At 47.4% G+C, this 13,394-nt stretch overlaps 6 protein-coding genes and 1 non-coding gene across 7 annotated transcripts; 3 read left to right on the top strand and 4 right to left on the bottom strand.

The window, feature by feature from the left end:
- Positions 1-1,292: 1,292 nt before the first annotated feature.
- On the top strand, positions 1,293-1,598 carry LY89DRAFT_722966 (uncharacterized protein; the record flags this gene model as incomplete). The annotated part of the gene is made up of 1 exon (XM_018218775.1): positions 1,293-1,598. The coding sequence occupies one exon, from the start codon at positions 1,293-1,295 to the stop codon at positions 1,596-1,598; it is 306 nt and encodes a 101-aa protein (XP_018065460.1).
- Positions 1,599-2,123: 525 nt separating this feature from the next.
- LY89DRAFT_758860 (uncharacterized protein) lies at positions 2,124-2,504 on the top strand (the record flags this gene model as incomplete). Its single annotated transcript, XM_018221445.1, has 1 exon — positions 2,124-2,504. One exon carries the CDS (start codon positions 2,124-2,126, stop codon positions 2,451-2,453), a length of 330 nt encoding a protein of 109 aa, XP_018065459.1. The 3' UTR covers positions 2,454-2,504.
- A 1,743-nt stretch (positions 2,505-4,247) lies between these two features.
- On the bottom strand, positions 4,248-4,708 carry LY89DRAFT_739315 (uncharacterized protein; the record flags this gene model as incomplete). The annotated part of the gene is made up of 2 exons (XM_018220452.1): positions 4,248-4,559; positions 4,613-4,708. The coding sequence occupies 2 exons, from the start codon at positions 4,706-4,708 to the stop codon at positions 4,248-4,250; spliced, it is 408 nt and encodes a 135-aa protein (XP_018065458.1).
- Positions 4,709-5,996: 1,288 nt separating this feature from the next.
- On the bottom strand, positions 5,997-6,754 carry LY89DRAFT_689035 (putative 40S ribosomal protein S15). The gene is made up of 4 exons (XM_018215832.1): positions 6,692-6,754; positions 6,525-6,601; positions 6,157-6,453; positions 5,997-6,104 (listed from the first exon to the last, which is right to left on the bottom strand). Exons 1-4 carry the CDS (start codon positions 6,704-6,706, stop codon positions 6,035-6,037), a joined length of 459 nt encoding a protein of 152 aa, XP_018065457.1. The 5' UTR covers positions 6,707-6,754; the 3' UTR covers positions 5,997-6,034.
- A 465-nt stretch (positions 6,755-7,219) lies between these two features.
- LY89DRAFT_710274 (ribosomal protein 60S) lies at positions 7,220-8,175 on the bottom strand. Its single transcript, XM_018217817.1, has 4 exons — positions 7,879-8,175; positions 7,660-7,826; positions 7,471-7,606; positions 7,220-7,418 (listed from the first exon to the last, which is right to left on the bottom strand). Exons 2-4 carry the CDS (start codon positions 7,816-7,818, stop codon positions 7,372-7,374), a joined length of 342 nt encoding a protein of 113 aa, XP_018065456.1. The 5' UTR covers positions 7,819-7,826; positions 7,879-8,175; the 3' UTR covers positions 7,220-7,371.
- A 698-nt stretch (positions 8,176-8,873) lies between these two features.
- LY89DRAFT_t67 lies at positions 8,874-8,962 on the top strand. The gene has a single exon. It is a non-coding gene; the product is annotated as a tRNA-Ala (tRNA).
- A 586-nt stretch (positions 8,963-9,548) lies between these two features.
- LY89DRAFT_700419 (putative NRPS-like enzyme) lies at positions 9,549-12,838 on the bottom strand (the record flags this gene model as incomplete). Its single annotated transcript, XM_018217120.1, has 4 exons — positions 9,549-9,657; positions 9,743-10,830; positions 10,884-12,128; positions 12,158-12,838. The coding sequence occupies 4 exons, from the start codon at positions 12,836-12,838 to the stop codon at positions 9,549-9,551; spliced, it is 3,123 nt and encodes a 1,040-aa protein (XP_018065455.1).
- Positions 12,839-13,394: the final 556 nt, after the last annotated feature.

Raw genomic sequence — 13,394 nt, 5'->3', positions numbered from 1 at the left:
CTGATTCCTTGGAAATTCACCCAGTCCATGGAATTAGTGAGTGCAATTAGGAGACACTAAAACTTGGAATAAAGGGCGGGAAGCCTAATTTGGCTAAATTATAGAGAATATTTTGGCACTTTTACCCCCCTTCAAATTCTATAGAAAGTTTTCTACCGAAATTCCTTAATTCCATAGAACTCTAAGAGTTTCATAGAATTGGTCAAAATTCCAATGAAAATCGGTATCCGATGAACCGGGTGCAACAGGTGGTGTGTTTTGGTTCTGTCCTACTTTCACCAGATGATATGTCAAGTGAACGAGTCGGGTATGGAGAGTGATGAGCCTCTTGTTGAACTACAAGGGCATGGTGTTTGCCTAAGTATAGTTTTGTTCGAGTTGATAATGCAATTCTGCTTTCCACTAGTTCACTTGCTTTCTCTGGCTGTCAACAGGGATTCACCAGTCACTCGAAAATGTATCGTTAATAGTATTCAATATACCACCTGAAGCTACGATGCGAAGACAGGTTCTCGTCTATATAAACCCGTCGCCTTCACGACTGCTCCTCAAACTCTCACAAACAGAAACAGAACAACACAACCTCGAAACTCCAAACTCAAACCAACTGAACCAACACTCCATCATCATCACCAATCCACCAAACCAACCTCGAAATGCAACACGCCCTCATCACACTCCTGCTTCTCATCCTCTTCACAACCCTAACAACCGCCCAATGTATCTGCACCGCAGAGGGCCACTTCTGCGGGACTCGAAAAGGAAAGACAACGGGAACTTGTCCCTCCTCGATGCTTCTTATCTGCGACATGATCGGAGAGCCGCCGACGGAAATCGATTGCGAGCTTAGGGTGGGGAGAAGTCCGTTTGAGAAGGGGCGGTGTGTATTTGGGGAGTTTGGGATGGGGGATCGGTGTTTGTTTGGGAGGTGAATGGGGAGGGCCGGAAAGGAGGGGAAAGGAGGGTATGGAGGGGTGTGATGGGGAAGTAGTTGAGGAATCTGGAGTGGGGGAGATTGGGAATTTGGGGATTAGGATGGTGTGGGGACTTGTGTTGGTGTGAATGCGATGGTTTTTCGAGGAGGATTCGGTTTTCGGGGTTGATGGCAAGTGATGAGTTGTGACAAGCGCTGAGATTCACAGTGAAATAAAATACATTCACGAACTCTTCTGTGTTCCTTGCTATAAAGAGCTGTTCATTTTCTGCTTTGTAAAATTTTTCCACAACGCTCCTATGTCTACAGATTCAAAACTTCAACAACGCCAACAAACCCCGCACCAAAAAAAATCACCATGAACAAACTCACAATCCTCCTCGCACTCTCTGTCCTCTTTGTCGGCATCACTGGTTTTCCCTCAACAGTCACCAACGAAACGATAATTGCACGCAAAGATTCCCAAGAGTGCAAGAAAAATGGAACCTACTGCTCCTCTCGACAAGATTTCTTTTCTGGGGACGACTGCCCTGGTAGCCCTAGCCGTTTTTTAGTCCATTGTGCGCTTTGGGGACACTATTCTACCTACCAGGAGTGCTATTCGGGTCCTTGTATCGAAGGAGAGGATAAGAACGGATCAGATGATAAGTGTGCTCCGTCGTGAAAGAGTGTTGGCGAGTCATTGGGTGTTGATGGTGCTTTTGTAGCTTAGTGTCGAGAAGTTATGCTTGCTTTGAGCTGGACTTGAGGTTTGATAGCATCTTCATAGTGAGTAGGCAGGAAGGTGGACTAGTAACGTGTACTCTGTGTCTGATACAGTACTATAAGCAAAAAGTTGTTACTCGTGTCAAACGCCTCCTCACGATTATATCAAGGGCCGTTAAAAGTTCTCAAATGTGCTTCTTGCGCCAATAGTCAGTGGTACCATAAAGTGTTCATCAACTTGAACTTGTTGTCAAATGACTGAGGACCAAAATGCCTATACAATTGTCTAAAGGTTCATTCGACTCTTGCCAATGATTCAAGCAATACGGGTACGCGTGAATCACACGCTCTCCAGGAATATAATAACAGACGAAGCACTGCACCAATCTATAAATACCGCAGCTCTTTCATTGAAACACTCAAAAGAACACGCAACTACAACAAGCTCTTACAACTACAGAAATTCTCGACCATAAAGCAAAACATGAACAAGCTCATAACCCTCCTCATGATCTCTCTCGTCCTTCTCAGCCTCAGCACTGGCTTTCCCTCAATAGTCAACAATGAGGCGATCGCAGCTCGATCGAAACGTTGCATGTGTAAGGAGACTGGAACCTTCTGCTCCTCTCGCAAAGGCAAAACCAACGGAAACTGCCCCGACAATACCTTACTTTCTTGTGAGCATGGGGAAAAGGCAACAGTGTACTGGTCTTGTACAAATCCTTTCAATTCAACGGATAGTGTTTGTGTAGAAGGAGCGGATCCGAGTGGGAAAGACGACGAGTGTGCTCCGATCATATTGAATGTGGGGTAGTGCCGGCTGGAGAAAAGGATAATTGAAGTGATGGTGTGCTGTACAGAGAATTTGGTCAATAAAGAAGTGTGGTTTCCTTGAGCTGGACTCGAGGTTAGGCAAAACTTAGTGTTGAGACGACAGCAAAGCGAAAATGTGACAAGAATATGATAAATGCTTTGAAAGATCAAATTCATGATTGTTCAAAAACAGAAGCTCCCGAGGTGTACCGTTCGTACTAACAGTCAACGACACCAGGTACATATATCAATTTAGAAATGCAAATGATTCAGTAGGTACGAGTGCGAATCACGTAGTCTCCAGCAATATAGTGAATAAGCACCACATCTATCCATGCATAAAACCTCGCAGCCTTTCCATCAATACGCATCACCCAATATCAACAATAACAATTCTCAAAGTTACGAAGTCTCAGAAACTAAACATGAACAACTTCACAGCACTCCTCACCCTTATTCTCTTCCTCCTCCTCAACCTCAGCACCGCTCTCCCATCATCAAACAATGAAAAAGGAATGATCGCTAGAAATATGGACCTCTGCCTATGCAAGACACGCGGAACCTTCTGCTCTTCTCGAGCGGGGAAAACCAAAGGGAACTGCGACACAAATGCTCTGCTCCATTGTGGACATTGGGAAGAGATAACCGCTTCAATGAGTTGTAGTCCGGGTGTATGTATTGAAGGAACGGATGCGAGTGGGAAGGATGATCGGTGCAGTTGAAAATACAGCGTCAGATTGAGCGGGGGGAGGGGGCCCAATACTTGAGAGTTCAGGTCGAGACCCACATTTGAGGGTCATTACGCTCGTTTGCTAGCTAACTAGTTGTCTTTGCCTCGAGCTGGAATTGAGATATGGCAGTTTGCTTTTGCGAAACTGTACAAATGAAAGTTGGAGTTATCCATCATTCAATAAGTTCGAGTTCCATTCACGAACAGTACTGAGGGACACAATAACAAGGTACGCCACCGGCCTATAAATTTCGTTCCACCATCGTTTCCTAGAGCCAAAGGCATCAAAGCAGTCCATCAAAGACATCTAGAAATAGAATAACTTCAGCCAGCCACTTGACCGCCTATAGAAGATTTCCATATCTCTCTGTCTCGACCTTCAACCAACACAAAACCCCACATATCATCACTCAAGCAAATTAAATTCAAAGCAGCAACTCCACAGAACAAAATGCATAGACTCAATACCATAATCACTCTCCTCCTCCTCCTCCTCCTCATTTGCACAACCGCACTTCCAGGATTCCGCCACGGCTCCCTACACAATGCTAATCGGGCACACACTCACCCCGACCGTGCCATCCACCCCCACCCACATGCCTATTCCTCGCCGCCCCAGGTTCATTCCACCCGCAATGTCACAGACCCCTGCATCTGCAACGCAAGCGGAATCTTCTGTTCCGATCGCGACGGAACCACAACTGGGGACTGCGGTACAGATGTGATAATGAATTGCATGCATCTGGGTCAGGAACTTGTGAAAGCGTGGCCTTGTTACGTGCCACTGCCTGGCACCACTGGGCCGGGCCATGTTGGGCCGTTCTGTGTGCAGAACAACACAGCGTCCGACTCGGAGGATCATTGTCTGTGGTTTAGTGGTCTCATGGAGGAGGAGGGATTGTAAGGGAGGGAGAAAGTGCTTGCTGGCTCGAGCACGCGAACGAGTATTCGGTGCAGACATGGATTTGAAGCAAGAATAGAAATTTCAAGTAGAGAAAGTACAGGGTATAATGAATGTACTTGCAAACTTCAAGAAATGTCAAAAACGCCATCCTTCATGCCATTTTACCACCTGCCTCCAGGTCCACCCTGCGGACCTCCTGGCCCGCCTGGACCACCAAATCCTCCGCCACCTGGTCCGCCGTGATGTCCTTCTGGTCCACTTTGTCCTCCAAACCCGCCTTGGGGACCGCCGAAGCCTCCTTGTTGACCCCCAAAGCCTCCCTGCTGATCACCATTAAACCCTCCTGGGCCGCCAGGTCCTCCAAAACCTCCGCCTTGATGATGTCCGCCGTGATGATGGTTTCCTTGCTGTTGATGATGTCCTCCACCTCCACCGCCTCCCATGAAGAGATCTTGTTGCTGTTGTGGGCCGCCCTGGAAGTGTGTTAGCGCTGTATTCTGTGAATGAGGGGAGAGGGAAAACATACATAGCCTTGTCCAAATGCCGCGTTTCCATTTGGATTGCGGCTCTTGTTCTCAATCTTCTGTTCCACCTTGTGGATGATCTTTTCCATGAGCGTCATCTTGACTGTGATGTTGTCCAATAACAAGTATGTGTATGAATCTCAAGTACCTTCTCGTGATACGAAACTTTGAAAGACTAAATTTATGTCGTGATGGAGCAAAGGATGTAATCAACAGAGAGGACAGCCAACAATATATACGCCCTCAATCAAGCATCCCCACAATCGATCAGCCACCATATCCCTACGTCAGAAGCTCCATAATCCAGCCTTGTAGAGGCTGGATTGTACACGCAACTTGCTTCGTGGTCGCCAAGAACTAGGAGACCCTTGGTTCGTTGTGGCTTGACTCGGTCTGGCCCCACTTGAGGCGAGATCGACTTCGGGAATTCAGAGGCGGATATCTGTAAATAGATGTTTGGGATTCGAGGAGACCAAGGTTGAGATGAGGTCAACAAGAATCTAGAATCAAATAGCATTGAACGTATTGGGGAAAAAGAAACTTGTTGGTTGTCATGATGAAAATTCCACACGGATGATGCTTGGTGGAAGCGAGTGACATCCACTTTTTCGGATGTGGCCGACCACTAGCCTGAGCTGAAGCATTCGCCTCATGTCTGGAAGACATGGAGAGGTTGTCATTAATGATGTAGTATATGGGAATACTTCGCAAAACACTTCACATTCATTTTCAATGCAGCTACTGTCTGCTGACCTGAAAGGAAACGCACTAATGCTGGGGGCGCATACTTAGCATGTTGTGTTCTGTGAAATGAAGAATCCAATACCAGTCCCGCACGCATGTATATCACACATTGGTTTTCATTATCTCCCTTGAATGTGGCTTGAATCGGCTCATCTTTCATTGTCTCTCTAAAGATTAGCCCACCAACAGTTATCGTATGGTGAAGCTTGAGGATCGATGGATTCGCTTCGTGTTATAAATGGCGATGGATACATACTGGAGAGGTTGAAAGAAGGCAATTTGATAGGCACCATTTCTGACGTTGATCAATATGTGGGAGGGAAGCTCTGAAGTAGGAAGCTGTATCCCGCCTAGGCGTTGTGACTGTGTTAGTTTCAATGTTTAATTATCATTGGCCAGTTGTGGAGGGAAGAATAGAACTCATGGTGAAATGGCTACTGAGCCTCAAGCTGTACGGTAGCAGCAATGCCCAGCAGTTCCCAGCACTTGCTAGTCAGGAGCGATAAATCCGGCAGACCCCAAATTCACCAAATAATCAACTTCAAAAGCACAACAAGCCCTCAGAGAATGCAAAGATCTTGATTGTCACCAGCCGCAGCTATTTTGTATGCTGCTAATCACAAATTCCAAATCCCATTGCACCCCATGCCAGCCGTCGAAAACCCAACGTACACAAGCATTTACTTGAGAGGAATGAAACGCGAAGAGTGGGTAGCACCGATACCGGGTCTTCCGTGCTTGACTGGTCGGCTGTTATTCTGTTAGCATCTGCCATTCCATCATGTATCATCGCGGTACATACTAAGAGATCGAGAATTCTCCAAGGTAGTGTCCAACCATCTCGGGCTTGATTTCGACCTGGTTGAATTCCTTGCCAGAGTAGATACCAATGACGCTACCAATCATCTCAGGAACCACGATCATGTTTCGCAAGTGTGTCTTGACAAGATCTGGCTTCTCGTTGGGCTTGGCCTCCTGCTTGGACTTGCGGAGCTTCTTGATCAAACCCATAGGGCGGCGCTTGAGACCGCGGTTGAACCTACGGCGAGCGCGGGCGTGGACGACATCGCGAAGTTGGTCGGATGAGAGGTCCAGGAGTCTGATGAACGTAGGGTTAGCTAAGTCCCCTTTATATTCAAGACTGTGTATGTGTATGTATGGGATTCGTACTGGTCGAGGTCGATGCCACGGTAGGAGAACTTTCGGAAGGCTCTCTTCTTCTTGATTTCGGCCGCAGCCTCAGCGTCCTGTTGAATGAAAGAAGTCAGCATTGATTCTTCTGCAGATGATCGAATGAGGAGTATCGAAGCAGAGAGGGCAGCGCATTTGATACTCACGTATTCGTCAGCCATGATTGTGGTAATCGGTGTCGAATTCGCTTTTCGATGCTTGTCGAAAGGCGAAGATTCTGATGGCGATCGTGGAGGAGGTTCAATTCGAGATCTTGCTGTGTTAGATTTTGCGATTAGAGGCTCGCTTAGTCATTAGCGTCAAATTTGCGGAGTAGGGCAAGAAAACCCTAAGTGGGAATTTTGGCGGGGTCTGAGGATCGGTATCTGGAATAACACAGCGCAGAAATTCAGGAAGTAGATTGCATATTCTTACAATAATTGAGGCATAGAGTCTGAGTCTATCACAATCGGACCTGTTTACATTGATCAAAGTTGAAGTGGTTCGATGTCATCACGTGTTTACTAACTCGAAGTTTGGTTGTTACGAAGTCGAGAACATGTCTGCTAGCATAATTTCTCACTGAAAGAGAATTTCAAATTTCAAGAGTACCTAGGTATCGAAGTCTCACAAATGAAGCACTTGGGTTGATTGAGTTGGAAGAAGCCCGACTTTATTGACCTATCTGCATAATTGGCGTCTCATCATGAACAGACCAGTATTTCCCAACCCTTGTGTTCATGATATGCAAATGACAGGAAAAGCTCGCACAACTTCTCCCAGAAGCCCTGACCACTTTCGTTGGAATATTGAGAGCAAAGGATCCTTGGCGATGTATGTTGATTGCTTAGTCGAAGAGACCGAAACCCATATCCTCGTCGGACTCTTCCTTCTCTGTAATGGGAATTAGCAGATACCGAAAACAATATCCGCAGGCTTGATATACCTTCTTCCTTCTTCTCCTCTTCCTTTTCTTCAGCAGCGGCGCCACCTGCGGCAGCTCCACCAGCAGCTGGAGCAGCTCCGCCACCGGAACCACCAGATGGGACAGAGGCCAACTTGGAAGAACCCTCAGCGATCAACTGTGTACCCATTAGAATCCATTCTGTGCCCATTGTCATGTATAATCCCATACCTCGTTGATATCCTTGCCCTCGAGCTCCTTGAGGAGAGTAGTGAGACGTTCCTCATCGGCTTCGATTCCGACAGACTCGAGAACGGCGGTGATATCCTTGGCGGAAGGAGAGCTGTTACCACCAAGGGTGAGGAGAAGGTAGGCTGCGAGGTGCTTCATTTTGGTAGCTGGAAATCTTGTCAGTATCGCAATAATTGGCTGCGCGCGCAGAATCCTCACATTTGGATGGTTTCTTGGGAGAACAGGAGATTCAATCGATTTAACCGCGGTATTGGGCGGAGACTGAAACGTCAAGTTCAAAGTATTTGTGATTTCGTTGTGATCTTGATCTTGGATTGTAAAAGTTCGCGGGCAAAAAGTTGTGTGGGAGCTAAGGATAAGCCGCTAAATCCGCTTTAGGCTTAGTGCAAATATGTGCAGGAACATATCAGAAATTGCAGGCTCTCTTCACTCTCTTTATAGAATTACAGGAGAACGTTGATTATTCGATGACGAAGAGAGCAACAGTTGTTAGAATAGTTGGTGATCTCATGAGCGTTGTGTTTTCTAAGATTGCGGGGTTAAAAGTCATCGGCATCCTTCCAAAGTCCCAAATCGGCATCAAGTTCTCGGTATGACTGTTATGTCGAGTCACTATAGTACGAGATAGATAGCACGACCTGTCGGAAATCACCTCTAAGATGTAATCTTATTAACTTCGCTGTATCGTTCATAATGTGCAAGTCATTTCGCGGTATTGGGACGGGGTCTAGTATCCGCTTGACCTGGTGAGCGGAACAATAGGCTTGACAAAAAGTACTTCCCAAGGACTTGATTGTTCCTTGAATTGGAGACACGTACAGCAGCAATCAGGGGGCGTTACTAAAAATCTGCTGCTATCTCAGTTTAATTTAATATTGCAGGAGATTTGATGGTCCTCCAGATCTTAGAACAACAGGACTCTTATTGAAGCTACCTAATAAACGTTACATGATTCGAATAACCTTCGTGACTTTGACATCCCATTGCTGTACGAGCTAGTTTCATGATGAGATTAGTACAGTATCGGGTAAAGTACGCCCGCATGCTCAACTATCTGGACTGACCAATGACATCAAAGTGCCCCCATAATTCATCTCAGACTTTCCACAAGCTCGTATTATTTTCAATAAGCAGATTTTTGTCTGTCAGCTCTTCCCTCAGCTGTTTAGACACAGGAGGAGAGAGACTCACGTGGGCTTGTGGTTTAGTGGTATAATACCCCCTTAGCACCAAACATGCTATAACTTGGGGGTGGTCCAGGGTTCGATTCCCTGCAAGTCCAAATCTTTTTTGATTTTTTGCATCCCCAAAGATACTTTTCCTTTCGCTGTTGCTAACATTTCTTGGAAACTCGTATGCTCTTTTTGCAATTTTTTGGGCGTTTGATTATATTTTTTCGGTAGTGCGTTTCTACTTTACCCGAGTGGCGGGCCGTCCTTTCTTGAAGCATGAGCTGTCTCGTAACACAATCTATGCCAAATGAAATGGGCAAAGGTTGTGCAAACCTAAGATGTCCATACTATTTGTCTTTGTCAGCGAGCGCGTACTTTGCTTTCACTTGTTCCTGGAAGATTTAAGCTCGTGTATAAGTCACAGCAGTCGCATTTCGACAATATGGACTCACCTCTCCGTGTGTACTTGAACGGCAGCGCATTGTCGGAGACACTTGAACATTCTAACCTGATACCTGCGCAGCAGAAATAACTAACTCGGTCAAGTAAATATGGCTCTACTCAAGTTCTCTTGAGGTTGCTTGTTAAATACAGTCCCTCAATTATATTCTCAATTGTCTTAGTCTGCTGGAACAACTTCGTCTTGTTATCAACAAGAATCAGATCAACCTCATTCCCTCCAGACTCCTCAACTAGTCACTCTACTATATCTCTACTTATATAATGCCCCTCCTTCTCCACGCACATCTCGCGCAACACATCGGCCACATCAACTTCCAACAGAACAAACACCACTTTCAGCACCCTACTTTTCCGCAACATACCTCGGTACAACCGCTTCAGAGCCGAACACGTCATAACCATGTTTTGCTGCGGCCGTGGGCGTGGACCATGATGTGGCTTGGAAGTGAGAGACGAATTTGTCGACGAGGGACTGAGAGAGGACGGGCGCGGAAGCGAGCGAGGGCGACAAGAAACGTGCGTAGGAGGTATCGTATGTGAGAGCCAATTTGGGGCTATCGTTGTCGTACTTGCTGGCGAAGAAGTCGACGAGTTTGATGGGCGGATTGGTTACGGGATCAGGATTGGATCTTCGCAGCGCGGCAACCCATTCCTTCTGTCCCAGTTCTTGGAATTCGAGTCCGGCTGCGTGGAGCGCGGGAATGAGATCGCGGGTCCAGTGGAAGCTGTGGTGGTTCACCACATTCATCACTCCTGCAGCAGCGGTCCCCAAGGAAATGTCGGAGACGGTAGATGCTACCACGTCAACGGGAAGCCACAGCGGGCTCTCGTCAAGCCTAGGTATCGCGCCGATCGTCAGAGCGGCTTGCATCATGAGGGGAATAGCTTCAGTCGCATTCCAGATGCCATAGGCCGTATCCGCAATGACTTGGCCGACCCGCAGAACTCTTGTCTTGATGCCATATGACTTGGCGGCTGCAACGCAGATGTGTTCCGTCACGAGTTTGGATTGGGCGTATCCCATGCCTTGAGCATAGTCCAGACTTTCAGGCAGTGCTTCGAAGAGGAATCCACCCTTGGTACGAGCAACAGCACTCACTGACGAGCAAAAGTTGAATGTTGCGGGCTCGGGATGGTGAGATTTCAAACAAAGGGCGATCAGATTGTGTGCACCTGCAATGCAGTCTGCTTCGAAAGAGCCGAGACCGAGATTAAAATTGACAGACCAAGCGCAGTGGATGAGCCCAGTGATGTTTGATACAATTTCAGAATACATCTTAGAGCTGAGACCCAGAGACGCATCGCCGAAATGCGATGGAAGCGCAACGATCTTCTCTCGACCGGCAAGTGGGAGGTGATCATATACAGCACGTTCCTGCATCGAACGAACCACTCGCAGATATGCGTTTTCTTGTGATGAAGCACGGACAAGGCAATAGACCTTCTTCATGTCCTCACGAAGAACGAGCTGGGAGACGAGGTGAGCACCGAGAGATCCAGTAGCGCCTGTCACGACCTGTTTCAGTGTCAGTCAGTAAAGTGATTCGAATAGAATGCTTGGAGACGTACCAAATACTGCTCCTCAGTGCTGTTGGCAACGGGCACATGTGGTTCAAATACTGAATATTTCTCAATAAGCTCAGTCATTTTGTCTTGAATGGAAATAGTTGTTGAATCGCCACCCGTTCGAAGACGATATAATTCATGAGCCAATGCATTGATAGACGGGAAATCAAAAACGACATTCGAACCCAGCTTGGTCTTGTTGGTATCGATATTCTTGCTGAGAACGGTTCGGAGTTGGATCGCTAGTAATGAATCAATACCGATCGAGAAGAAATCGATGTCATTGGAAAGCGGCACGGAGGAGTTTGGAGGGAGGATCTTGAGCAGCTCAGTGCGGATGTACTCTACCAGCTCAGCTTCCGTCAGGCACAAGTTCCCCGACGGAACATCTGCACTGTCGTACACCTTTTGGACCTGCGATTCGAACGTGCGGTAGAAAGCAGCTCGAATGACGGTGCTTTTGTCGGTTCTTGGATATTCGGTCCCAACCGGTAAGACCTCAACCATGTCCAAGGTGATCTGACCGTATCCTGGCATATCCTTGTTCGCTTCGTTAAGTGTTGGAACCAGTGCATTTCGCACTTCGTCCGCGGACAGATCGCGTGCAGCTTCAGAAGGGATTATCATAAGACCAGCACGGGCTTTTCCACTCCCGAAGAGAACGGCTTCAGCGACGAGCTTGTCATGTCGAATCAGATGCTCAAATGAGTTTGGAACAACCTTCTCACCGTTCATAAGAACGATGGTATCGTCGAGGCGAGCAAAGTACTTCCATGCATTGGGTATCGTGGGGTGAGGAGTGAACAGATCTTTGGTCGCGTAAGAGCCATCCGGGCGGTTCGAAGCAACCAACAACGACCATCCCTTCAAAACCGCCAATTCGTAAATACCTGGACTTCGAAGTTCCCAACTCAAATATGGCTGGACAGCACTTCCAGCGCGGACATAGTCCCAGGACTTATCGCCGTGCTCTCGGAAGGATGTCATGAGCTGTCCCGTTTCGGTGGTTCCGTAGTGGCTGATGAGATTGACCCCATTGTCAACCAACTGATCGCCCAAAGCATCCGGGCAAGCAGAACCTCCAAACATCACAACCTTCAACCTTGCTAAAGCTGCAATCCCCTCAGGACTTTCTCCAAGAAGCTTGAGTGCATAAGGAACGCCGTAGAAGATATCAAAACGATACCGCTGCATGATACTGAGCAAGTTGTGATGCGTCAGAGGTAGACTCGCGCTATAGATATAAATCTGCTTTTTCGAATGCAGAGATCTGAAACGCTGCTGATACCGTGTGCGTGGTAGAGAGGCAAGGTAATGAACCCCCTCAGGTTGAGATTCGTTGCGTAGTTAATCAAAGCGGCGCTATGGGTTTGGTAAATGGGCTTTGGGAGGCCGGTCGATCCGCTGGAGTGGATGATCCAGGAGACCTTCTTCGACTCTATTTCGGGTTGAAGGTGTTGACACATCCTTGTATCCACCGTGTCATCGGTGGTTGCAAAGTTGTAACTTGTCGCGTCTATAATCTCATGGACGTGAACAGACGCACACTGCGCCTTGACCTGGGCAGCCGTCTCTTGGAAGGAGGCATCCACCAAAAGGTGTTTTGCTCCGGTGGTCTCGAGAAGCGATCTATAAGCAGCAATGGATATCCTCGTCGAAAGAAACAAAACTGTGTGGCCCAGCTTCGTCAGGGCAAGAACGCTGATGAAATACTCAAAATTCGAAGGACCCAGCAGTCCCACCACGACTTCTGGATCTGACGAGGAGAACCGCTGAGGAATGAGAGTTTTGTATATCTGTGCCACGCGGAAGGCAAAGATGTCGATTTGTCTTGAGTTGTAGTCTACATATTCGATGCCGGAAGATGAAGAGGAGACGATCGGCTCCAGGGGAATTTCTTGTGATCGTTGACGGACAAGTTCATCAATCGTGAGAGGTGATTGGTCTATCCTCACCATCTGAGAAGTTACCGTTGTTTTTGTGCTCTTCATGTCATGGTTTTTCGAGTACGTCTCCATCGGAGATGGTAATGCGACTTCGATAGCGGAGGGAGACATGTTGTGATGCCCCGAATTCGTATGGTGTAGGTAGATATGCAGATGCCAGGAGAAAAATAGATTCGAGTCAAGCCAGCAGGCAACTATGTATTCTGTTCACCTGTTCGTGAAATCTGAAGTATATATGTATCTGCCATGAAAACAGATGATGCCCAGGTCGACCGAACCGGATCCGATGTGGAAGCGCAATCCTGTCCCGCTTATTGCCTTGCACTACCTTGCGGGGGACGCGTGCGCATACTGTAGTCCGGAGTTGCCATCACCAATCTATATCTGCGATGAAAGGTTGTAGATATCCGGTGACATGGGTTTTTTTGTTGCACTGACTGTGGTGTGGGGTCGGAAATGTGTGCAGGTGCTCGGAAATGTGTGCTAAGGAGGTAAAGCCGGGTACTGTAGCATGGCGGGGTTATGGACCCCATTTTCATGAACCTCGCCCGCACTTCATAGACTGGAC

The sequence above is a fragment of the Mollisia scopiformis genome (assembly GCF_001500285.1).
Source record: "Mollisia scopiformis unplaced genomic scaffold LY89scaffold_24, whole genome shotgun sequence".
Lineage (NCBI taxonomy): Eukaryota > Fungi > Ascomycota > Leotiomycetes > Helotiales > Mollisiaceae > Mollisia > Mollisia scopiformis.
This window is presented reverse-complemented; position numbering and strand designations above follow the sequence as displayed.